Genomic DNA, 23,881 nt, shown 5'->3' with positions numbered 1-23,881 from the left:
TGTTGAGCCCCCCTTCACCGCAGAGTGGTGAGAGACTTTTTACTGAGAGTACATTCAATTAGAGGGAGTGGAAGTGTCTTTTACCATCTGTACAGTTGCTTATCTCCATGTCCCTATAAAATGTATGTAATCCAGTAATGCTCACCCCACCCTTCTCTTTGTCATGGTGGAGCGCTATAAAGGTTTTGTGATAAATGTCACTTTGGGTTTAATGGAGATCAGAGCACTCTCAGGTAAGAGACTTCGACTGCAAGGCCTTTAGCAGTACCGCTATTTGTCTCAATTTGGTCCCGTTCGCTGGCTTTCAATGAGGGTGAAAAACATGTGGGCCATCTTGGAGGTAATGGCTTTGAAATGCTGAATGACTGTGTGCATTTGGAGCGTTATGGAGAATACCTGTGTTATTTAAGGAGATGCATTCCTATCAGAGACTGGCAATTTAAACTCCGGGCATTAGATGGCGATATCCATTGTTTAGCTGGTTAGATATAGGACTGATGAATACAGCAGCCTGGTAACACTCTATCTATACCAAATATGCACTTCTGTAGACCAGACCAGACTTGATAACATTTAAATATTAAAAAACAGCAAGCTAACCTGAATCTGTCAGGGCACAGTGCAAGCTAATAGGCACATTATAATGCAATCAGTCCATTTGGACAGAGAGCAGTCCCTTAATGAGGAGAACAGCTCAAAATGAGCGATGACTCAGGGGAGAGGGCCCAGCGCAGCGTAAAGCTGGCTCCTGCCTCCCCCCTGTTCTCCTCCGTTATCGCACTGAATCACCTGGGTCAGAACACACACCTCGGGTCAGCAGGGGCTGACTCAGAACAAAACACATCTTCCCAGAAAAAGCAATGACCAAAAAGACAATAAAAAAGCCTTCAGGCTGACGGTGCGATGCTTCAAGACCTGGACGTGCACATCAGTATAATTGCAGGGTTGTTTTGTGATTTGTGTTTCCATTTTGAGCTGGCGTTGGAACTCTGTAGGTGCCAGGTTGAACATATGCCATGGTAGAGAGGCATCAGATGGCCCGGTGGGTGAGCCAAAGATAACGCAGTAAAATCTGTGGCCTAAAACAACAGGCACACACAGACTCCCCTCACTGGAAACGATGGAACAGTCAGTATGAAAGAATGAGTTGTGATGAGATGTCCAGAAATATATAGGGACAGGGATAAAAACGCCCTCCAAATTTGGTTCACTATATTTTTCTACAGTTTATATAGTAAAAAACACACGCTAGGCTACTTCCAGAAAATGTGTGATTCTAATTGTTGTTTTATGTTTGTAAACATAACATACATATTTCTTCTGTTCATGTTACCCTAAACAAATATTTAAAATCATAAAATGCTAAGCATGCTATGCTGTATGTATCTTGGAGTGTAAATGTGTAAGTGATCCATGAAACATTTGAGCTACACTCTCTCTTTTTACAGTTGCCACCAAAATCCATTTATTGAGTTAATTTCTTCTTTAATCACAAATATTCATCAGTAAATACCCCGATTTTTAATTTGCGTAGCTTGTAAAAAAACATTCTGTTGAATGCAAATGTGCATTAGTACTTTGTTCGTGTGTAAATATCTCTACAAGTGAAAATAATTATGGATCTGTTGTTAGTCAAGCAGAGAATCCATTTCTATCTTAATGGTATGTGACATACTTTGTCTGAGCGGCCACAAAGCCAGTTCCCGTGGGAGTCACATCCCTGGGAGTCCTGCTTTTTGTGTGTCAGAATTCATAATAAGACTGCTTACACAGAGAGAAAAACATACAGGCCCATGGAGGCACACCCATACTCATGATATTCGGAGAGTATATGATATTATATGCTTCAATAGCACCATGTGATAAGCAGTGATGATCAGGCCCATAATAATGACTCCCCACTTTTCTACATAATACACCAAATCCAAGGATGAAGTTGCGAAGTCCATAAACCACATCAATCCATTCTGGGCACACCTGCCCATCCTAAAGTTATTGTCTAGGTTTGTGGAATATGATAGTCTTCTAAGTGGGCCATCAACTATTCATGAGGGTGCTGATTCACCTACAAAAACGCTCTCAGGTGTGCAAGATCCTGCTGAGATTTCCACCCTTTAGATAGATATAGATAGATAGATAGATAGATACTTTATTGATCCCCAGGGGAATTTCAAGGTCTTAGTAGCATACAGACAATACACACACATTCACTAACAGCAGAAAAAGTAGTTAAAAGTATATATAAAAAACACAACTAAGCAATAAGGACAGTAGAAGATAAAGAATATACTAAATATACTAAAATACAAATTATACTTAAAATAACACTTAATCTAAATCAAAAAACAGTTCTAAAAACAGTATCCACATAGTGGGTGATTAATCAATCAAGAGGCGCTTGCAATGACTGAGGCAGGGACTGAGCCTGTGATTGCATAGTAAGGTAAGGTAAATTCATGGATTCCATGCCATGGTTGGAGCTGGAGACCGGTCACGAGGACACTGCCAATCTCCAGCCTGAGACTCGGAGTGGATGGGTTACTCATAGGGGTTCTAGTATTGAATTGGAGCACTGTGGGTTGATCATTGATTTTGGTTATGAAGAATTCATGATATGAAAAATGAACACTCATATTTATCATATTTATGGAGTTATGATAAATATAGAAAGTTGTAGTGATCTCATAGTTTCTGATACAGTACTGATTGGGTTAGAGGAATTAAACCATACGGCTACATAGTTCAGTAAACGCCTTTGATCACTGAATAGTAAGCTTGTTGGCAGGTACTCTCAAGAAGGTCTTAAGAATAATAATAATGGAATAATCCATAGCTTTACCACTGCAAAGTTAATGATGATTATATGCTTTCCATAGGTTTATTTTGAAATAAGTCTTAAGACAAAACCTTTTTATTATTATTAAATAAAACAACAATAAACACTCTGTCCACTGTATTGTTCTACAAATTTGTTTTTATACCTGGTATATATTCACAAAACTTTCAGACAGCCTGAAGGTGCTTTGTCAGAACATCAAGGCCCAGTCCATAACACTAATACTTTAGTCCCTAGAGTCTCTCTTGGCATCATCATGGTCATCATGTGTGGTACAGTAAGCGTTTGGACGAGTTCCAATACCCCATCTACATTCGTTATGCTGAACAGATGGAAGTTGTCAAGTATGAATATGGCACCTTGTTAAAAAGAGAGAGATGCACTCCCTCATCCATAATGTTGACAGCTGAGAATGTCAGTAAGATTACAAAAAAAGTTGAGGACACAATCCAGTTTAAAAGCCATTAGGAATAAATGTTGTGCTGGTTTACAGTAGCTCTAGTTCAGTATTTGGACCGTGGCTGAAACAGTTGTGCCATGGTCTAATACTTGCGACACCTGCTGTAGTAACTGAAAATGATGCTGTCTATCCACCTGCGGTATCTTGGCACGGCGGTGTAGACTCCTGGGTACCTGGCATCGGCACACCCCTCTCCCCAGGACACGATGCCGTAGACCTGGCCCTCACACACAAGCGGGCCACCTGAGTCACCCTGGAGACAACAACCAGGAGCCTGGGTTATATATGAACTAAACCATATGCACACCTGTGCACAAGCATGCACACACATCAATACTCTCACACACACACATACTGTAGTTGACCCCTGTCGATGTCAGCGGTCCAATGTACAGTGGTCCTCCATTCGGCTGTGACCTCACCTTGCAGGCATCCTTGCCCCCTGCGCTGTATCCTGCGCAGATCATGTTCTCTGAGATGCTGCCGTTGAAGGAGTCGCTGCTGTTGCACCTGGCAGTGGAGACGATGGGCAGCTTGACCGTGCGGAGGACAGAGGGGATCTGCCCACCAGCGGGGCTGGTGCGGCCCCACCCGGACACCCGGCACACCCGACCCTCAGCCACGCTGGCATCTTGACGGGGCAGGGGAGCGAAAGACACGTAGCTGTTCAGAACCACGGGAGCCCGCAGCTGCACAGACAGGAGACGGGAGAGGGGATGTTATGGTTATGGATTTAGCAGACGCCTTTGTCCAAAGCGACACATAAATACAAACAACATAATAATATTTAAAATTGAACAGGGAACAGATTAGAATGTAGGTCAAAATATAATAAGGAGAATAGTTATAATACACAATAATATCAATTCAATCAATAATATAAAAACAATGACATGCTAAGACTACATTAAGGAGAATATCAATAATAAACAATAATGTCAAATTAATTAACAGCCCAATTGAAATAAAACAACATTATACAAACCATAACACATAAGCGCTTAAACAACTAAGTATATGTTGAATAGGAATGTCTGTAGACCCCTCTTAAACGACCCAAAACTACCACAGGAACTGAGAGCACTGGGCAATTCATTCCACCAACATGGAACCACTGAAGAAAAGAGTCTGGAATTAGACCCAGTTTTCATGACTGGTCAAATGGTGAAAGCCACAGACAGGAGACAGGAGAGAGGGGATGGTGAAAGCTACAGACAGGAGACAGGAGAGAGGGGATGGTGAAAGCTACAGACAGGAGAGAGGAGAGAGGGTATGGTGAAAGCTACAGACAGGAGAGAGGGTATGGTGAAAGCTACAGACAGGAGACAGGAGAGAGGGGATGGTGAAAGCTACAGACAGGAGAGAGGGGATGGTGAAAGCTACAGACAGGAGACAGGAGAGAGGGGATGGTGAAAGCTACAGACAGGAGACAGGAGAGAGGGGATGGTGAAAGCTACAGACAGGAGAGAGGGGATGGTGAAAGCTACAGACAGGAGACAGGAGAGAGGGGATGGTGAAAGCTACAGACAGGAGACAAAGCTACAGACAGGAGACAGGAGAGAGGGGATGGTGAAAGCCAGAGAGCTGAGCACAGTGGAACTGCTGTAGTGCTGGTTGAATATCCGCAGTTGTTGTCGGTGATAATTCACCTCAGAGACAAAAAAGACCATTTCGACAGTTGTATCACTGAACATAAGTAATTGTTTGACTGTTTAATCAACTGTTCGCTTTGGACAAAGGCGTCTGCAAAGTCCCATAACCATAACCAACCATTATACCCAGGCCATATAGATTTGAGTGTCCCACAGTAGAACTACTGTATGTCTCAGATGACTTCAGCATAGCCAGAATGTATTTGATTTGCATTAGGAAAGAAGCCATGAGATTTTTCCAGTAGTTTCTCACTAATGGCCTCCCAACACCAAACAACTTTGACAAAATTTGGGAAAGATTCTTGAAAGATTGGAGTCTTTTATGTCAAGCTTTAGGCTACTTTAAAGACTACAATCTTTCAAGAATTTTCCCCAAATCTTCTCAAAGTTCTTTGGTGTAAGGACGCCATTAGTTGCATTATCTTTGAAAAAGTGTGGTCTTTTCATATAAAAAAAATGTTTACTCAAATAATGAGCGGGAAATGTCTACAGGCCCTTTATCTTAAAAGAAGCATAATGTCTCAGGAGCATTCAGCAAACAGCACCTCTTGAGGTTGATTAAAACACATATTTCTAAATAAACATGCTAGCCTGCCTGCTGCTTTTATCCCATAAGCAGAACTTTTAGGCTGAGACACAGAAAAGAACTCCCAAGTGTTTTGTGTCAGCCAACTCCACTCATTAAGTGGCACCATTTATGAGCATACAGGAACAGCTAATGAGTGTAATCAGTGGATTCAGTAAACACGTTGAACAAACTAAAGAAGACCATTTATTTTCACAAGCTACCTTTGAGCACTGGTGAAAATAACGGAGACTCGGTGTGCTCTGAATAATGTATTTGTCATCTCTTTTGAATGGTGCACACAAGTCCAAGAGTAGAGTAACAACTGTGAATGTAAGACAGTTTGACCATGTTTGTTCCCCAATAATGATCTAATTCCTTACCAACACCCAGTAGTATATAACCAGTATACATGTGTAACAGGTAATTCTCTCTTACTTTAATGAGCATGATGTCAGCATTGTGTGTAGTTTTGTTGTAATCTGGATGAGGTATAAGGAGATACGGTCTGTAGAACTGCTCAGTGCCCTCATACATGCTGAGGGAGTAGTCTCCAGCTATGATCATCATGTGCTCAACCCTGAAAGAGGACAGAAGGAGAGATGAGACGATCTGAATGGGAATCCACATTTATGCACAGGTTAATTATCAGAAATGTGTGATGTTATAAGTAAGGGATAATGTATAGAACGCCGGTCATTATGGGGAAAATAAGTCCCGACAGGGACTGAAGGGACTTATTTTCCCATAATGACCGGCGTTCTATACATTATCCCGCTTATTATACGGCTACTTGCCAAAACGAAAAAATAAACTCCATGATATGTCTCTTTACACTTATTTGTTACCGTTTCGTCGTGGCTTTTGCTGAGAAACAAATAGTTCGCAACACACGCTGAACTTGAATCAAACATTCTTTAGAACACAGCTGATCAACCGTCTGCTTTCACTTTTGAATGAAGTTCCAAGCGCAAACTCCGTTGGCATTAACAGCGGTCATTCTTGTTTTCAGAGGTCCTTTCCCAAGAAATAATGACCGCTAGAACTTTCGGAAATCCCATTCAAGTCAATGGAGCGTTCTACTTGTATTGTGAAGAGCCGTAGGCTATAATAACATCTGTGATAACGCTGTTCTGAGAATATTATATAATAGGTTTTTTCACAATGTGGATTTTGTAGCAGTCACATTGCTCTCTTTGTTCACTTCTCCCAAGACATCTGATTATGGTAAGAACATCAATTGGCCCCAAGTCCTTTTTGATCCTGTTGTCAAACATTATTCCACGAATCTAGTAGGCACAACGACACTCTTTGAGAGATTAACAGGAATTAAGCCGTATCAGTTCAGTACACTTGCCTCAACCCTGATTATCTGATACCTCAAGCTCAAGGACACACTCACACATGGCCAATCTTGCCAAGACTTGACCACAAGGCTGCCCTACTTCACCTGTCCTTTTCCTTGGCTCCTTCCCTGTTCCTACAGACAACTGAGCATTTGCGAGGCATTCCCACAGAACGACTGTGCATGTTTGTGAAACTGTGTTAAATTTTAATGACTTATGCAAGTGTAATGCATGTTGCATTATTTTTTGCCTTTCCTAACTTCAGTGCCTTCAGAGTTTCAGGGACGAAGCCTTTGGTGCATTTCGTGTTGTAATTTAAGATGTAGTGCTGAAAATGCCCCCCTGCCTATAAGGACACATGCAGGGAGAGGGAAAGAGGTCAACACGTCACCTTACCCCACATCACAATGAGCGGCTGTTAGAACCCAGTACTTGTTGATTAAAGTGCCCCCACAGAAGTGCTGTCCTGAAGTGCTTTGGATGGACACCATGTACTTGATGGTGTATGGTGGTGGGGCATAGCCTCCTATAATACGACCCTGAATCCACTCTTGGCCTGTGGCATCAACAGAGGACAGAAAAGGGAATTGCAATTAGAAGAACTTGGTGGGCATGTAACCCCACATGGATAGCATGGAACCATCTTTTTTCGTTTTGATCTGTAGCCCCCCACTGGACTGGACCCCCGAAAGGAGGGTAGGGCAGACACAGTTTTCTGTGAATATCTCGAGAACCGTATGGTTTAGGAGGACCTTTTTTTTTTTGTATGTTGATCTCAAAGGGCCATGTCAACCCATTCCATAGCCACTCATTTCATGTATAGCGCCACCTAGTTAAAAATTAAAAAGCAAAACATTAGGTGTTTTCATCAATATCTCTGGCTGACATGGTCAAAACTGCACGAAATTGAAAGTGTAAAATCATTATGACACCCTCCAAAGGCATGCCACGTTTCATGGACTTTCGTTCATGGGGGGCCTTACAATAAAATAATTTATGTGTACATTTAGTGACCGTACACCAACAAGGATTCCCGGGACACTGAATGACCGGGGTACACGAAACTTGGTGGGCATGTAACCCCACATGGATAGCATGGAACCATCGTTTTTCGTTTTGATCTGTAGCCCCCCGCTGGACTGGACCCCCGAAAGGAGGGTAGGGCAGACACAGTTTTCTGTGAATATCTTGAGAACCGTAGGGCCTAGGATGACCAATTCTTTGCGTATGTTTGCCGACACATATACATACATACATACATGCCGACATATATACGCATGCATGCACATGCACACACACAGGCACATAAACAGGCAAACACACAAGCACATGCACATGCACACACGCACACACACATAAACATGTACACGCACACATGCGCACAATTCAAGAATTTCTCAGAATTATGAACAGGCAAGATGGGGGTGGGGTTGTATAAAATGTATTTTACATGTGAAATCTATGAACTAATCATGTTTTGGTACTTGAGGTACTTTTGGTTGTCTATCACAGCGGTCCCCAACCACCGGGCCGTGGGACATTCCTAACCGGGTGTAGCCCACGACATGAGTTTAAAAAAAAAATGCATGCAAACTAAACTAAATTTAATTCGCAATAATGTCACGTTTTTACATGGCATAGGCCTATATGCAGTTGTTTGATTGTACGCATGTTTGCATTTTGCAAGGTCTATTTTCTTACGTCTGTCTGTCCCGCCTTCAACACTTTACATATTGCCTTCAGAGCTGCACACCCTCAGGTCAGCTCACTTCACTTGATCAGTTCTTGGCGAACGGTAGTCACACGAAGTTAGCTAAGCTGCTAGAATGAGCAACAAAAAACAAGCATCTTTAGCACTGGCCAGAGTGTTTGAGTTGCGAGAGCCGCTGCAGAGATTTCTTACAGAAAAAAAGTCACCGTTAGCTGCACATTTTAGTGATGAGGACTGGGTGTCAAAACTAATGGGAACGAATGGGAACGGGGTGTATTTGATATGTTCCAAACAGTAGTGGGGGTTTTGGGAGAGACTGAGGCAGGGCCCTTTCTCTCGCAGCTGGTGCGCGATCACCTTGCGCTTTCAAATGAGTTTGAGCGTTTGGCTACTTTCCATCCTCCAAAGATCCACGGCAAACCAATGAGTGGGTCCGCAACCCATTTGTCAATATCCAGAATAGTCCTAACTTGTCAGCGCAGGAGGAAGAGCAGTTGATCGAAATTGCAAATGACGGTGGTCTTAAGAGTGTGTATGAGGAAACCTCTGGCGGGTTTTTGGATCAAAACCAAAGCAGAATATCCCGAGATAGCCGTAAAAGCGCTGAAAACGTTGCTACCATTTTCCACCACGTATCTATGCGAGACCGGGTTTTCTGCAATGACTGCAACTAAGACCAAATTGCGCAATCGACTGGACAATGGACATTTCAAACACACTGAGGGTGTCACTGTCTTCCATCACCCCCAGATGGAACCCTCTTGTTGCAGGGAAACAAGCACAGGGCTCCCACTGATTATATTCGTAATGCACGTTTAGTTCCCATGTTTTGTTCCCATATTTTGTTAAGCATGTTCACACTTGATAGATGTAGCTTCAAGTTGTTTAATTTTCATAGTTCATAGGACTATTGTTACATTTTTACTTCTTCAAGTTCACGTTTTTCACATTTTTAAGAGTTTGTTACCTTCACTGTTCATACATAACTGGAGCTAGTTCTTTTCAAGTAATGCATGCATGCAACACATCGAACCCCCAACCCACTACCTCCCCACCGGTCCGTGAAAAAAAAATGGGAATCAAACCGGTCCATGGCACATAAAAGGTTGAGGACCCCTGGTCTAGTAGATACCAGTGAGAATTGAATGTGCATAATGCAATTCAGTGAGACAGTATTTTGTACCGCTCTGCGGTACATCTACTTTTCCTAATAATGACCGGCGTTCTATACATTATCCCACTTATTACACGGCTACTTGCCAAAACGAAATAATAAACTCCCCACTTTAGCCTACATAGCCTAGCCTATTTGTTACCGTTGATCGTGGCATTTGCTGAAACAAATAGTTCGCAACACACGCTGAACTTGAATCAAACAATCAACCGTCTGCTTTCACTTTTGAATAAAGTTCCAGTCCTTGCGTAGTGATATATGAAATATGAAATACCTGATAGAAGCACAAACTCCATTGCCATTGACAGCGGTCATTATTTTTTTCAGAGGTCCTTTCCCAAGAAATAATGACCGCTAGAACTTTGGGAAATCCCATTCAAGTCAATGGAGCGTTCTACTTGCCTTTTGAAGAGCCGTGTAATAAGCTCTGATTATTGTTTACAGTTAAGAGCTGAACCTGCATTATTCTGTGAAAGTTAATACTATAAGGGTAACTTAATGCTGATGTAAATGATCTCTGTGTAATTGAATGATCTGGCTTGTATGTAGTGACACACTGGCATTAAACTAGAGGCAAGTTCCATGTCCTTATTTCCACTGTACAGGTGTAGGATAAGTCCACTGTTCCTCCTCCTACTTACAGCAGTTCCAGGTATTCACAGCACATCAATCTGTTGTGACTACACCGTACTGTCTGCCAGATACGGCCTTCTATAGAATTCCCTGCTATCTTCCACTCCATCAGTGAAGATGTCTGGCAAAGATGTCCTCTGAGATTTCCAGCTCAATGACAACGCCAATTTTCCAGCGCTTCCACAATACAGTACGGCCCTAATGCTATCATCTTGTTCAAATAATGCCTGCTAAAGGAACAAGGAAGTCCTGACTGGAAAAAGGACCCTTTGTCATAAACCCGCTTACCCACAAGGATACTGATGCTCTTGTGACAATCACACCAAGTTAATTTATGTCATGGTTGAGGGTAATTCTATACAATGAGTTGCTGTACGTGAGATAAAAACATTATGCAACAGTGCATCACATTGCCATGTGAGGATCAACTTCATGGTGGAAAATCAACCTGACAGGTAGGTATGAATAGCTTCCCACAAAATGTGAGAATATCCTTGACTGAAACCTCATCAGGTTCAGCTTTCATCCACTCTCCTTGAATTAGGTGTTAAAGGCAATCTTGCAAGCTTAGTAGACAATCTGATTTTGTTTGTTATTAAAACAGCTATTACCCAAGGAGTGGCTTCTGACTCTAGTGCCTATTATTCTTCTGGGGTTTTTTAATGAACATAACATGAAAATCATAATAACTTGTACATTGAACAAACCTGTTTTTTGTGAAAGACAAAACAAACAATACATTGGTTCAGGATAGGTCATTAAAATAAGAGTGATACTCAATATTTTTGCCAATCTCAATCTCACACTGTGGATCCCAGATATGTGTAAATGTGGTCTCCCAAAATAATAACCATATGATCGTTTTACTCATACATCACAATGTTTTTTATCAGTAATAATAAACATTACAATGTCTGCTCTCCAATCAAAACAACATAACACAAGTAATCCCTTGAGTATACACATCAAAGAGTCACACTCAAACAACTGTGTTAGGACGTGGTGGAGTTAGGAGTAGTGACTCTGAGTTTTCACCTCATCATACACTCTATGGGGAACCCAAATCTAATATCAGTTCTCTCTGCTTAGCTTTCTCTGAACCTATGTTGTCCAATTTCCAAAAGGATGCCATGAATACATCATGCCCTGTCCAGGTCCCAACTGACATGAGCACACTCAAAACTTCAGAAACAACAGGAGACAGCTCTATACAAAAAAAAAGTAGATTTCACTTACATGTCACAGCAAGCAGTTCCAGCAACAGATATTGTAACAGAGCAATAAGGATCATTGCGAGACAATGTGGACCTACAGGGACCAGGCTATACTGAAAGGCAATACTGCACTGCAGCTACCTTGATTCCTTCTGATGGGAAGGGAGCACACCCGAACTCTCAGGTTTCTAAGTTCCGATTTCCGTTGCCATGGTCACCACACTGTCCCAACGGGAGAACAATATATAATTGAAGCTGAGGATGAGACCTGGGGCCTTAACCCCACCTATGACCTTATGATCTTACCCAGCCTTCAGAGTAATCTCTAAGATATCTCCCACAAGGATATTATACAATTAATTAAGTCCTTTAGGAGAAAACCAAGTATCAAATGAAAACAATTCACAGATTAAAATGGTAAATATATTTGTTTACAAGGGTGACAATTGCCATATGCCAACTAGCACTTGTCAAAGTCGAGAAGGACTGGGTAACTGTGGTTTACAGTTACATGTAGGGGGTCAAATTCAGGACTCTTTTCCTCAAGGATTCCACACTGGTGGAATGAGTTGCCTAGTGTTCTGTGTTCCCGCAATAGCTTTGGGTCTTGTGGGTCTTGGTCTAAAGTCTTATCTGTTCAGCTTACACCTAATTAATTCATTTTTAGAGTTATGGTTTATACATTTATGGTTTCTGTTAATTTTCCATATTTGATATTAATATTTGATATGGCATTTATATTATTGTTATTATTAATAATTTGCTTTGGACAAAACTGTCTACTAAATTCCAAAGTTAACCATAAGTTTAGAAACATTCACTGATGAGAGAAATTAACGAACCATATTCCATCCAAAGCACAACCACAGACACTGGACACCTAAACTGAAAAGCCTGATAAGCACTTGGATCAAACTGTATAAGTATATTTTTGGGGTTTTTTGCCTTTATTTGGACAGGACAGTGGAGAGTGACAGGAAGCAAGGGAGTGAGAGATGGGGTGGGATCAGGGAATGACCGCAGGTCGGATTCAAACCTGGGTCCCCGTGGGCACTTGGACCCGTATATGGTACGGGCGCTGCAGCCTGCTGCGCCACAGCGCCCCCCTGCTATCTTGCCTGTTTGTTGTTGTTGTTGTTGTTGTTGTTTTTAAAACAAATGCAATGCACAATAATTTGAAAAAAAAAAACATTGAGAAATCCAGGGAGATTGAACTTTATGATGAAAAATGTATTCATTTTTAATGTCATTTTATTACATATATTGTTATAGATGTAATCTTCATTTTTCAGAATCAGTGTTACCTGTCCCAATGTCACTGTTCAGTTATAGATATCTATATCTTATGACACTAAGAAAGGATAGGCTAATTGTAAATTAAAGGTCCATATGAAATATATATAATAATGCTTCAGGTTCATCTATGTCATTCAAACAGAAATTCAGAATTACAAAATCAGACTTAAACAGAAATAATTTGAAACAATGACATACAGTATGAACAACAAAACCCTTGGTATAGAATAGACCCTGTCCTCTGCCCAGCATCTGCATCCCGGACAATTTCACATCTGGTGAGAGACAATCTGGATGCAGGTTGTGATAGGGAGATTTTGGAATGAAACAGCTCCTCACTGGCACATAGAAAGCTACACAGCGGTACCTCCGTGAGGAAATTGGAAGAAAAATGTGATTGGGTGTGGAAAATAATGACTGAATGATGTCACAGCCAGACATGAAACTGATTTGTTGTCATTTAATAAATTGAGGTGACAAATGAGTTAAGAGAAAAGTGTTGTCCCACTAGTCCAGGGATGTAGTGGTAAAATAAGAGGTGGGTAAACTATGAATTCTGCGATCGGTGAGGTGCTGCGCCATGCGGTATCGGATTTTTAAAAAAGGCATTCAGAACATGTTTGATGATGGTGGAGGTTATTGTACAATGTTTATAACAATACCAGTGGTATTAAATGGTTCCTAGAGTGTTGATGAGTGTACATATTGGGATAATATTGGATAATGTGTGATTTTTGAATGTTAAAAGTGAATAAACTCTTTTGAGAGGTGGATAAACTCTAAGAGGTGTAAACTCTTTCTGAAATTTCAGGTGGATAAACTGTGTTTACTTGCGTTTAACCTCCACTACATCCCACTAGTCAAAGTAATTATGTAACCCCCCCCCCCCCCTTTCAGCCTTTAAGTTACTGTGTTTTTGTTGCTTTATATACCAGTATACCCTTCATATATTAGATGCAGTATAATACTACAGTATAACCTTCAAATTTCATAACACATTTTTAACAAATTTCATACTAACACTCACTGATTCTTTTGTATCCCCCTCACTCTCCTTTTTCTTGCTCTGTCACTAACACCTTTCTCAGAGTCCGTACTGTTCCTCGCAGTCTTAAGTGCATGGATGAGCATTTCTCCTCTGCCTCAAACATAAACACACAAATACAGATACAGCTGTCTCTTCCTGTTTGTGGTCATCTCAGGTGCACAGTAAATAAGAGTGCTGAACCTTTCCCCCTCACTTGCTTTCCCTCCCAGCCAAAATATGTGCATGCCCACACTCAGACATCTCTCCCTTAATGACTCATAGATAAACAAACAACAACTACTCATAGATAAACAAACAACAACTGCTGGAGGGAAAACATCATCTTATAATGTAAAACTGCTTCTGGCTCTGGACCTATAACTGGACTGGGTTATTATATTATGGATTATTGTTATTAATATTTATTATAATTATACCTTAAGTTTGTGTTTGTAAAGGTATCAGGGCTACGGTAGACTCCCTGGTGACCAGAGGAGATGAGCACAGGTGGGACGCTCCTGTCACTGGACTGTGAAAGTTGTGACAGTTTGATAAAGGCAAAAAAAAACATAAAGGGGGAATCCTGTAAGAATCTACACATGACGTCATGCCCAAGTAAAGACTAAACATATACTGAAACCAAACCAATGGTCACCAGAATCTCCAGAATACTTACTGTATCCTGGTGTCATACTGACACCTGGAGTTGGAAAGTCACCTGAGGCGACAATGAGTGAGTTGTGAGTGTCAGCCACCAACTGCAGTATATAGAAATCTTTCAGGATCAAATGAAGTAATACATATTTTGGAATAGTGCATTAAGACTCCTGTTAATGTCATCTGTATTTAAATGAATGAAGCTCAAGCATTTCTTGTAAATGTCATTATTTGTGTTATTTTGTTATTTGTGTTTGTGCAGAACATTTATATGAGCATCAGAGGTGCCAGCTGAGAGACTGAATGATGTTTAACAAATTGGAATCCTCTTTTAATAAGGCTCCTCTGCTCTGTGCACCCCCCCCCTCCCCCTCCTCTCCCCCCAGGCGCTATAATGACTCTCTGTTTATCGGACACTGCGGCCACCTCTCCCCTCTCCCCGTGGCCCTGCCCTGAGGTGCTCCTGAGCCCAGGGCTTTGCTCCGTCACACCGCCCCACCCCCCCACACCCCCCCATCCTGCAGACAGGGCCATATCATTGCAACAGCAGCCATGCTATTACCCTCTCCACGCATCTGCACAGGGAAGCAAGACCTCCGCCCTCTAAGCAGCCTGACCTCTGACTCAGTGGGTCACATGGCTACGTTTGTCACATGGCATACGTTTCTCAAGAGGAAAGAATTTTCACTTAGGACAACTTTGTTCATGGAGTCCCATAACCCTGAATTTAAAATGATTTGCAAATGCTAGGATCTGAAATATATATTTCTAACTTTTATGTGATTCTGTGTAGTAATAAACAACCTTTCAGAGTCAGATAGTTTGATAGTTTGATCCCTGACAAACCATTTACATTTACATATGTCCCATATCAGATAAGAATCAGGTAATGCTCCTATGGAGACTTAGACATTTTTGAATGATGTTGTTTAATATTAAGTAACTGGAGACACACAGACCCTGACTTTTTTTTTCAACAGACCACCCCCACCTCTCACATATTCTCAAATTTTAGGAAGCTTTTGTGAAAGTCAAAATATCACACTCTTTCAACAGCCGAAAGGCTTGTCAGTCACAGAAACCACACTGAAGTCTATTTAGGCCATTTTCTTTAAAGAATAGGGGCCAGAGGACTGCTGCCTGGTCTGAGATCAAATGGCAGCATTCATGTTTGTTATTCTTGTTGACAACTGATGATGAAGTGACTGAGAAGTCCCATTGTTGTTAGACTAGAAAGCAAGACTCCCCTCTGTGATGTCAAAGTTGAAAGTGTTTGAGGTCTATAATGACAAATCTCTAAGCAAATAACTTTATACAGTTTGGTTGTTAGCAATCCAGCAGTGGTCTTAAAGGGCTCCAATACATATTATATCAGTGCAGTCCTGAGAAATATAAATAAATAAATATGTAATCAAGTCTTTGTCAAACTATAGTAACTATAGTACTATAGGACTTAACTATTTGCTTTTAAATGTGCCTTCCAAAATGAGAGAGAGAGGGAGAGAGAGAGATGACAAATAGCTAGTCTACATGTAAAGTACATATAATAACACACATCCTTGGGTGAAACATCATCTCATCATAGAGGCAGTGTGTGTTCAAAGCCATTTCAGCACCACATATGATACTTCAGACCCCAACAAATACATCGCACCTCATGGAACACTTTCACACCACCCATATTTCCATCAAAACAATGCTTTTCCCACCCTGATATTGTGATGGTCTCAAGTTTGATGGTATTCTGTTTCCGTAAGCCACAGTCAACCATACACCCAAAGGAGCCATCAAAAAGAGCCCATACAATTGGCAATATAATCCTGCAGGACACATAGCTTTGTCATGTACTAGGTCAATCTCTGTTGCATTGTGGGATCGAAGTCTTATTGGCTAGTCCCAGATTGGAAGTGGGACATGGTTTCATTATAAAAGTCAACAACAAGGTGTGTGGATAACCAGTCAATGAACATTTGAGGAGTGTGAAAGCATCAACCATCTTCAAGTAAGTATTACTGACATGAGCCTTTCTAAAGAAAAATACAACCTCAGTTATCTTGCATATTCTGTTCTAGGCATAATATCAAATACAAGCTTTTATTGTCAATGCATTTTTTAGCAGCAACAGGCCCTGGGCCACTTCAAATGACTGAACCCAGGGAAGAACCGGAGCACACAGATAGCTTTTTTGAGTGTTTAATAGATGCAAATGAAAAAAGTTATTTGTGTTCTCTGGTCCTTCCCTAGGTTCAGTCATTTGAAGAGGCCCAGCTCCTGTTGCTGATTCTGTGGACCTGTTCTGTGAGGGGCTAGAGTGCAGGTGATACCCTCTCTAGGATTTCTTACATGTCTTAATAATTGTATTGGTAACACACACACATCTTAAAAAATGATAACGAAAAAATGATGAAAGATTTGTTTGCTGCTTCTCTTTCTTGCCTATTTGAACTATGCATCTTATACATACATGTTTCTGTTACAGGGCTTGCTAACATGGGTCACTGCCTTCAAACAACAATTCTGCTCCTGTTGGTCTTAACTATCAGAGGTATGGAGGCACTTTTCTCTCTATGTATGTATGCTATTCAGTCTGATATGTCCTGTACCTGCCATAGTCTCATGCTATAAAGATGGTATGGGACCAGTAGGCATGGCTGAAGTGCCCTTGAGCAAGGCACCTTGCCCCTCACTGCTCCCCGAGCGCCGCTGTTGTTGCAGGCAGCTCACTGCGCCGGGATTAGTGTGTGCTTCTGTTCACTGTGTGCTTAGTGTGTTTCACTAATTCACAGATTGGAATAAATGCAGAGACCAAATTTCCCTCACAGAATCAAAAGAGTATGTATACTTATACTTATACAATCTGCAACTCACCATCTGCCGAGTCAGCACTTGTCTACCATGCTCTTCAGCTGTGGCCAGCTTTGGGTAGTTCAGCACTGGCACACCTGCTGCTTCTCATGAAAGGTTTTCTCAGGCAGTTGAGTTGAATCAAGATGCTCAGTGATTGTATACTGGCAATCAATGACTAGAAGTAGAGACAGAAAATGAACTGGGATTAAAGCCACCGAGATGAGAATGGGAACAGAGGCAGCACTGTAAAAGAAACACAGATGAGGGGTGGTGTGTGTGGAAATGACTCTTGCAATGCGAGCGACCACTGGAAGATGAAGAGATTGAAATGTGGCTTATGGAACATGCATTGGGGTCTTTGCAAACTGTATTGTTTAAAAAAAGGTCTCGCAAAATGTTTCAGCTTTCATTTTTGTTCTTCATGACAAAAACTTCCTCAGCACAAAAGAGTGTGGACCTGACACACCTGTATCCGCTAGTTTGTAAGATATGATTTCTCCCACGGGGACATGGTTTCTGGGGCACTGCCACATGCCTTTATTATGACCGCCGCGCAGCGAAGATTTTTTTTTTTTTTTTCTTTTTCGCATGCCCAAATTTCTGTCAATGATTCCCGGGACACTGAAAGACCGGGATACACGAAACTTGGTGGGCATGTAACCCCACATGGATAGCATGGAACCATCGTTTTTCGTTTTGATCTGTAGCCCCCCCGCTGGACTGGATCCCCCGAAAGGAGGGTAGGGCAGACACAGTTTTCTGTGAATATCTCGAAAACCGTAGGGTTTAGGAGGACCATTTTTTTTTTGTATGTTGATCTCAAGGGGCCAACCCATTCCATAATCACTCATTTCATGTATAGCGCCACCTAGTTAAACACAAAAAAGTAAAAATGAGGTGTTGTAATTGAAGGTATCTGTGACCTAACATAGTCAAAACTGCACGAAATTGGAAGTGTAGGATCATTATGACACCCTCTGAATGCACGCCAAGTTTTGTGGAATTCCGTTCATGGGGGGCCACACAATAAATTAATTTATGTTCCTATACACCAACTGGCCTGTAGGTGGCCAGAGACAGTTTTCTGTGAATATCTCGAGAACCGTAGGGCCTAGGAGGTCCACCTTTTTTATGTATGTTGGTCTTAAGGGGGCATGTCAACCCATCCCATTACCACTTATTTCATGTATAGCGCCACCTAGTTAAAAATTAAAAAGCAAAAAATTAGGTGTTTTCATCACAATATCTCTGGCTGACAAGGTCAAAACTGCACGAAATTAAAAGTGTAGGATCATTATGACACCCTCCGAATGCATGCCAAGTTTTGTGTACTTTCGTTCATGGGGGGCCTTACAATAAAATAATGTATGTGTACATTTAGTGACGTACACCAACAAGGATTCCCGGGACACTGAAAGACCGGGGTACACAAAACTTGGTGGGCATGTACCCCCACATGGATAGCATGGAACCGTCATTCTTCGTTTTGATCTGTAGCCCCCCCCCCCCCCCCCCCCCCCCCCCCCGCTGGACTGGACCCCCCGAAAGGAGGGTAGGGCAGACACAGTTCTCTGTGAATATCTTGAGAACTGTAGGGCCTAGGATGACCAATTTTTTCTGTATGTTTGCCTCCAGGGGTCATGTTAACCCATTCCATGTGCACACATGTGCATAAACAGATACACACGCACACACATACATTTACAGTAATCATACGTATGACACATACTCACACAGTAGACATATGTACGCATGCATGCACATGCACAAACACACATACGCAGGCAAACACACAAGCACGCACATACACACACACACACACACCCACACACATAAACATAAATTTGTACACGCACACATGCACACAATTCAAGAATTTTTCCCGTCATCTACTCCCTGAATTTTTGGTCATTGATACCCGGGACACCGAACCACCGGGGTACATGAAATTTGGTGGGTATGTAGCCCCACTAGACTTTTACGGAAAATTTTCATTTCGTCCCCGGGGACTGTAATTTACCGCAGCGAACATATAAGGATAGGACGATGTTCACATGAAGTGTAATTCCCATTTCTTCTTGAAGCCGAAATAAATCTGAGGATGTTTATCGGACATGCTTGGTTTTTACTGCAGGTACGTTAATCTTGTAATATCAATAAGGACCTACATGTAGGTAATGTTACCGTTAGCGTTGGTTGAGTGATGGAGGCATTTGATTGATTGCATTTGTAGAAAACTATAAATGCGGTTATACCAAGCAAATTGATAGCAGCACTGTTTGTATCTTTCGACTGTCATTTATTGCATGTGCTACAAAATCATTCTGTGCAATGGAAGATTTACCAACGTTACACCGGTCTGATACAGTTTTGCCTATACATGCGTGAGACTGAGACGCCTGTTTATTTTGTTTTAAGTGCGTGCAGGGTGTGAGAGGGGAATCGATGTGCTTTGATTCCAGCTTGGTAGTTGTAGTCTGTGAAATTAAAAAGCACGTGTGTGTGAAGTATCCAAACAATGACACCTTCATTTCATTATGGCTGCTTTAGCAACACACCTTAAGCTACTGTGTAGTGGGTCCCATTTAGAAGTGGCTACTTCATTCGCGCTTTCCTTGACTCATGGAGCTGCGTGAATGTTATTACAACTTTTCGCCACGATATGACAGTTTAAGTCCGCTTGATACTGTAAGGCGTAAACCATTGGTTTCCAAAGGAGATTTTATTTGTGTCGCCAGCATAGCCTATTGACAATTTATGTTGTAAATAGGCCTACCTTATAATCCTACCTGTAGCTTAGGGAAGCTAACAGCTTTCTATTAGGATCTAGTTTGTTAGTTACCGATTTGTCATAACTCCCTGATGCATTTTTGCATTTAGAATAGCCAGAGCGTGTATATCTCAATCGGAAAATTAAACAATATCGGGTGCCTATGGACTAGGCTGGGTGAACCCAGCCTGATCTGCCCGCTATTTATTTTTTGATTTCTTAAAAGATTGAGCTTGGTCTGATGAAAGCCAGACTAGCCATGGACCTCAGTTACACAATGCAAGGGAACATGAATCAGCCTATATTTGCACGAACAATAACGGACAAAAGCTCTTCAACTTTGGCCCGTTAAAATGTGTATGAACAGTCTAGCGACGCATTTCATCAAGGCCCATTTGGACATGTCAGTTATTTGCACCACTGGTTAAATGTAAAACAGCATTTCGTTTCAGACTAGGCTACTGTTACTTAATTTGTGCATTAACAATAACGTTTCAGACTACTGTTACTTAATTTGTGCATTGACAATAAAGTATTACATGAACTAAAGATGACTAAAATCTTATGTAGAAGAAGAAACATTCACAAAAAATCCATCCATCCAAAAATGACCTTTGTTTTTGATAGCTGTTGAAAACGGCATGGAACTGACAGAGATGTTTTTGTTTATAAATACATAAAAATAAATAAATAAATAAATAAATAACATTATGCTGATACCTTTTGTTTTTCCCAAATACAATGTAGCCTACAGGTGTAAGTGACCTTTCATCAATCCAGTTGCAATGGATGAACTGTGATGAACTGCCCTACTTGTGATTGTTTAGAGATTTTAAAGGTTTTATAACAATGCTACATCTTCTTTGGCTATTCTACAATCTATTCACCTACTTTCTGTGCAGCCGCACACACACACTCAGGCATGCCAAACAAGCATACACAAAAGTTTCAAGAGTGGGGGATGGAGTAAAATATGGAGACAAATTGAAGTGTGATTTATTTTCGCGGAACGGATGTACAGGACTGAGCGGCGGTCATATTTTGTACCGCTATGCGGTACATCTAGTTATACTCCTGCTACAAGAAAATGTGGTAATGGTAATGTTATCACACAGACATATGTTTAGCTGTCACCTAATTGATTAAGCAAAGCTCTGACACAGCATGCTGATAAACAGACATTTTTTCTCATTGTCTACACTCTCTTGATGGCTATGACATACAGACACACTTGAGCAAAGGATCATTGGAGGTCAAGAGGTGGAGCCATACTCTATCAAATACCAGGCCTCCATCCAGCACAACCGCAACCACTACTGTGGAGGAACACTAATCGCAGCCCAGTGGGTGGTGTCTGCTGCCCACTGCTGGAGACCGTAAGCACTGCGCCAATGTCCTATTGTTTGGCACTGTATATTGTCTGATTGAGTTAGTCATGAACAATTCAATTAGCGCTAACTGTGGAATAAGAATTCAGTAAACATGAGGCATATAACTAAAGCTTGAACAGCTTCATGAATGAATACACTGCTTTATGGGAACAATCCAAAAAGCACTACAGAAAATGTGTTCTCAACTTACTCAAACTGCTTTTTACCTCTTCAGGAGTTCACTCATTCAGGTGGTTTTAAGTGAGCACAGCCTTGCCAGTGAGGAGGGTTTTGAGCAAGTCTTCGATGTCGAGAAAATCTTTGTGCACTACAACTACAACTACAGGACATTCAACAATGACATCATGCTCATCAAAGTAATGGACTACTATTAAAAACACCACTATTTCAGATTCAGAGTTCACAGTTAGCAGCATATTAATGATTATGGCTAGATTAAGACCATAGTGTACAACGGAGGACAGTGATATGGTACAGTGGCTTCACCCTCTTGTGTTTCTGTCCAGCTGAGCACACCTGCCCAGCTCAATGCCAACGTGCAGCCGGCCTATGTGCCCACTGAGAGTGACCCAGAGATGACGGGAAGTACCATCTGCACTGTGAGTGGCTGGGGAGTCACACGGATCTATAGCTACTACCTGTCTCCAGTCCTGCGCGCGGTGGACATCAACATCATGCCCAACTGCTACTACTACTACTACTGGAGGATCACAGACAACATGATCTGCGCCGGCTCACCCTTTGGTGGGAAGGATTCCTGCCAGGTGAGTAAACCATTGGACTTTTTGTCACATCCATAACGCCAGAAAATGCTCAAATTTCATGTAATCATTCATATCATACCATCACATTTTATTGGCGTTATGGATGTTACAAAAAACGTAATTTTCCATGGAATGGCCCCATTAGCAAAAAGCCACGCCTGTATTTAGGGTTATAGATGATTGACTCATATATGACCTGACTCACATCATCTGATAGGTAAGGATTTCCCGAAATGGAAATGTACACAAAAAGTGAATGAATGTACCGTAAATGTGACATTTAATCAGAGCTCCTCAAATCTGTCTAACGGTTTCTGCCAGATGAGAGAAAAGAATACTATTTTCAGTGAACAAGTTGCTAAATCCCCCCCCCCCCCCATCTGTCTCACAGGGTGACTCAGGAGGACCTCTCGTCTGCGATGGGAGATTTGAAGGCATTGTGTCCTGGGGTATCGGCTGTGCCAACCCCTATTTCCCCGGGGTTTACACAAGAGTGAGGAATTATGCCAGGTGGATTGACTGGGTTATGAATAATAATTCATAAGAAATTAAAATCTCTTCAGAAATGGGTGTCAATGTGAGAGACCAAAACAGATGCAGATGATAATATATAACATCACAAGCTCTAATGTTTTACAGATGATTCAGGGCCAAGCTTTTCCTGTGTGAAAATAGAACAAATAGCCTACTTCTATAGTCTTTTCTTCATCAGATGTGCTGATCAAAAGTGGTGATAAGAGAAGAGACTGATGTTAGGCTCAAAGGGCAAATCAAAAGGGTACGCTCTCAAATTTGAAGCCACCTGCATGCATGTATGTGCATGAGAGAAGCGGGCTGTAACTCATTGTCTCATTAACTCTGTCCCAGCTGACAAGTCGGGAACAACAAGCTGGTTTTACTTAAACTTTCAAAAACTCACTTGCCCTATCCCGAGTAGTCTGGACAGGAGCCCTCGTGAAGAGATTGAAATATTATTTTCCTTTCTCTCTGGGCAGCACTTCAACTGTAACACCATTTGTATTGGTTTAATTTTGCAGTATTTCATTAATACAACACAAATAAAAAGATATGTGAAACTCCACAATCCACAAAGTCTTTGAAGAGTGTACAGCAACCATGACGTTTGAGAAAGCGGCAGATCCTGTTCCGTTGCATTGTTTTGTTCAATCTGCAGGCCATAGATTTTGGTGATAAGCTTTAAAGTTGGATTTTTGTTATTCTATTTATTATATTATATACAAGCAAGACACCTAGAGAACCCAAATGAACAGGAAACAGCCCGTCAGGAACTTCCTTCTGCTTAGTTTCTTTCTTCATATTGTTTTTTTCTGTTTCTTCTTGTGAAAGTAGTGAAAGTGTGTTTATAGTCAAATGGATGATAGACATGTTGCATCTATCTGAAAATCTGTGTTCTTCAACATTTTAAATAAAAGTTTTAAAAGAGCCACAACATGTGAATTCTGGGTTTTGAGTTTGTGTTTCTTTTGTATTGCAAAACTGTGTGCCATGTGTGAGTATTTCTCAGGAAATGCATCACT

The 23,881-nt window shown here is 41.4% G+C and overlaps 2 protein-coding genes across 4 annotated transcripts; one reads left to right on the top strand and one right to left on the bottom strand.

Annotated features, from left to right (window-relative positions):
* Window positions 1-2,949: 2,949 nt before the first annotated feature.
* On the bottom strand, window positions 2,950-17,565 carry LOC121713973 (trypsin). Of its 2 annotated transcripts, none has more exons than XM_042099091.1 (5): window positions 17,440-17,565; window positions 7,256-7,415; window positions 5,952-6,093; window positions 3,719-3,985; window positions 2,950-3,549 (listed from the first exon to the last, which is right to left on the bottom strand). In XM_042099091.1, exons 2-5 carry the CDS (start codon window positions 7,348-7,350, stop codon window positions 3,379-3,381), a joined length of 675 nt encoding a protein of 224 aa, XP_041955025.1. In that variant the 5' UTR covers window positions 7,351-7,415; window positions 17,440-17,565; the 3' UTR covers window positions 2,950-3,378. The 2 variants fall into 2 exon arrangements, with proteins under 2 accessions (XP_041955025.1, XP_041955024.1); XM_042099090.1 differs by lacking the exon at window positions 17,440-17,565 and adding an exon at window positions 11,614-11,690.
* Window positions 16,518-23,803, top strand: LOC121713976 (trypsin-3). 2 transcript variants are annotated; one of them, XM_042099097.1, is made up of 7 exons: window positions 16,518-16,573; window positions 16,816-16,888; window positions 17,051-17,116; window positions 21,414-21,564; window positions 21,794-21,935; window positions 22,086-22,343; window positions 22,735-23,803. In XM_042099097.1, exons 3-7 carry the CDS (start codon window positions 17,062-17,064, stop codon window positions 22,885-22,887), a joined length of 759 nt encoding a protein of 252 aa, XP_041955031.1. In that variant the 5' UTR covers window positions 16,518-16,573; window positions 16,816-16,888; window positions 17,051-17,061; the 3' UTR covers window positions 22,888-23,803. The 2 variants fall into 2 exon arrangements, with proteins under 2 accessions (XP_041955031.1, XP_041955032.1); XM_042099098.1 differs by lacking the exon at window positions 16,816-16,888 and having other exon boundaries at window positions 16,536-16,573.
* The last annotated feature ends 78 nt before the right edge of the window (window positions 23,804-23,881 follow it).

Source organism: Alosa sapidissima, chromosome 7 (genome assembly GCF_018492685.1).
Source record: "Alosa sapidissima isolate fAloSap1 chromosome 7, fAloSap1.pri, whole genome shotgun sequence".
In the NCBI taxonomy this organism is placed as follows: Eukaryota; Metazoa; Chordata; class Actinopteri; order Clupeiformes; family Clupeidae; genus Alosa; species Alosa sapidissima.
Note: the sequence above shows the minus strand (reverse complement) of the source record. Positions and strands in the feature narration are given on the sequence as shown.